The 2071-nt window shown below is 55.0% G+C and overlaps 1 protein-coding gene across 1 annotated transcript in view; it reads right to left on the bottom strand.

Moving 5' to 3' along the window:
* Positions 1-124: 124 nt before the first annotated feature.
* The window catches only part of VDAG_04541 (uncharacterized protein), a gene marked incomplete at both ends in the record, with an annotated part of 4233 nt that continues 2286 nt past the window's right edge, over positions 125-2071 (bottom strand). Inside the window, 3 exons of the mRNA XM_009650988.1 lie at positions 125-1039; positions 1092-1481; positions 1529-1993. Coding sequence (XP_009649283.1) covers positions 125-1039; positions 1092-1481; positions 1529-1993 — 1770 coding nt within the window. The remainder of the gene's footprint in view (positions 1040-1091; positions 1482-1528; positions 1994-2071) is intronic.

Here is a 2071-nt window from a genome sequence, read left to right as displayed (position 1 = left end):
CACAATTGTCATTGCATATTAAAGCGTGTGTGGTATGATTGGAGTTTGCTTGTCGCGAGATTTTCAAAAATTGGGCTGACGAGAGTGTCGTTGCACATCGCTCTCTTTTGATTTGCCCAGCGCCTCAATTTCCGGTCGAGATCAGTCGTTCTCCTCCACCGTCTGGTCGCGATGCGGCGGACGTCTGCTGGGTCCCTTCATCGGAATTGTCCCTTCTCTCGCGCTCGCTGGCCGGTTGCTTCTCCTCCGCCGCTCGCTTTGCCTTCTCCTCCGCCGCGCGTCTCGCCTTCTGCTCTGCGAGACGCCTCTCCCTCTCCTCTGCGAGATGCCTCTCCCTCTCCTCATTTCGGTGGCGCTGCATCCTTTCCTCTGCGGCCCTCTTTGCCGCCTCTTCTTCTTGCTTTCTCATTTCTCGTCGCAACATGTCCAGCTCAGCCTGCATCTTCGCCTTCGCCTCCTCCTCCACCTCCAGTTTGTCCAGTAGTCTCTTTTCCTCTAACAGCTGCCTTTCCTCGGCGCGTCGCCTCTCTCGGTCGAGTCGAATCCCCACGGCATATCTCTCCTCTTGAAGCCTGTCATCCTCGCGTTGCGGATACGGACGCCGCCAGCCTTCACGCCCGTCATCATCGCTTTCCATTACCGGTGGAGGCGGACGGTAGTATCGCTCCCGGTAGACGTTACGGGTGCGGCCGGGAAACTCCTCTGGCGCCGTCATCGACGAGAGCTGATGCCCTGGGTACGGCGGTGGAGGAATCTCATCCGAAAGACCGCGCTGTCCTCGCAACTTGCATGCCACCCACGCAGCGAGCGCTCCCAGTTCACCGAGCCACCATAAACCGAGCAGAATGACCAGCAGCGTCACGGGGATGGCCACAGCCCAGTACGTCCACATGCCCGACTCCATGTCTCGCACGTCGCTGGTGTTCATGCCGAAAATACTCGAGACAGCGCTGAGCGGCAGAAAGATGATCGTCACGAGTGTGAAGATGTAGATGGCCTCTTCCTGCTTGTCTTTGGTACCGATGACCTTGCTGGCATTCTGGCAGAATGTTAGCCAGACAGTTGCTGCGAGTGTGCGTTGGTAGATATACCTGGCGCTCCAGTGACTGCGCGTGCAAGCCGTACCCTTGAAACTCCTTCTTCTTCCGCTCCAATACGTCGATGCACTCCCAAACAAGAAGGTCTCTGACAGACGATAATTCGGAAAGCGGCAGCTCAAGTGCCATTTCGTCCGCGTTCCCTGGCGCAAAAGGGTTGCCATGAGGTGCCGCCGATCTATTGAGGCCTTCACCATAGTGATCGAACGGCCTTGTGCGACTGATAGTGTTTCTACACTCGCCGGCGTTTAAGGTTCGGCTGATGAACCCGTAAATGACCTTTTGCGCATCCACAATCTTCTTCGCGATTGTGAGTTCCTCCTGTACGTGATTGATGCGAGTCTCATACGATCGATCGGATGGCATTGACGTAATCTGTGCTTCCTGCAAAGTGTCAGCCAGTTACGCGACGAGTCCATACACCGACGTACCAAGCCCTGGAGGTACTCCAGATACGTCTCGCTTGCACTTGGGTGTTTTCCAGTGATATCAGAGAGCAGTCGAATGCTCATCAACGAAACAAGATCCATCGGTAAGACGGTGATCTTATCGGCAAGTCGAAAGGAGGAAAGGCTGTCAACAGTTTCTGCCATGCCGCTTTGAATGAGAGATATTGCAAAGTTCAGCTGTTCACCCCATGAGCTTACACTACCCATGTCAGTGCAGCTATGAATAAGGCTCATGACGATGAGGGGCCAGGCGCGGGTCAGGTCGTCAGATACTTGTATCTTGGCACGATCAGAGTCCGTAGCTTGCGTCATCAATTGCTTAAAGGCCAGCATGTTCGGCATAAGATCCTTAAACTTTGATAGGATAAGACCAATGTTCGGGTGAGGCGAATCGCCCGTAGAACGCCTGGCATCCCTGCCGTGGCGGTTTGCTTCCGAAGCTTGGGGCTGTCGACTATGTTAGCTGGGAAACCGAGGGGCAGAAACCACCCACAAAGCAAAGTTGGGCGATGGACCCCCAGTATT

This window comes from Verticillium dahliae, genomic scaffold (genome assembly GCF_000150675.1).
Source record: "Verticillium dahliae VdLs.17 supercont1.7 genomic scaffold, whole genome shotgun sequence".
Lineage (NCBI taxonomy): Eukaryota > Fungi > Ascomycota > Sordariomycetes > Glomerellales > Plectosphaerellaceae > Verticillium > Verticillium dahliae.
The sequence above is the reverse complement of the archived record's forward strand: the minus strand, read 5'-3'. Positions and strand labels throughout refer to the sequence as shown.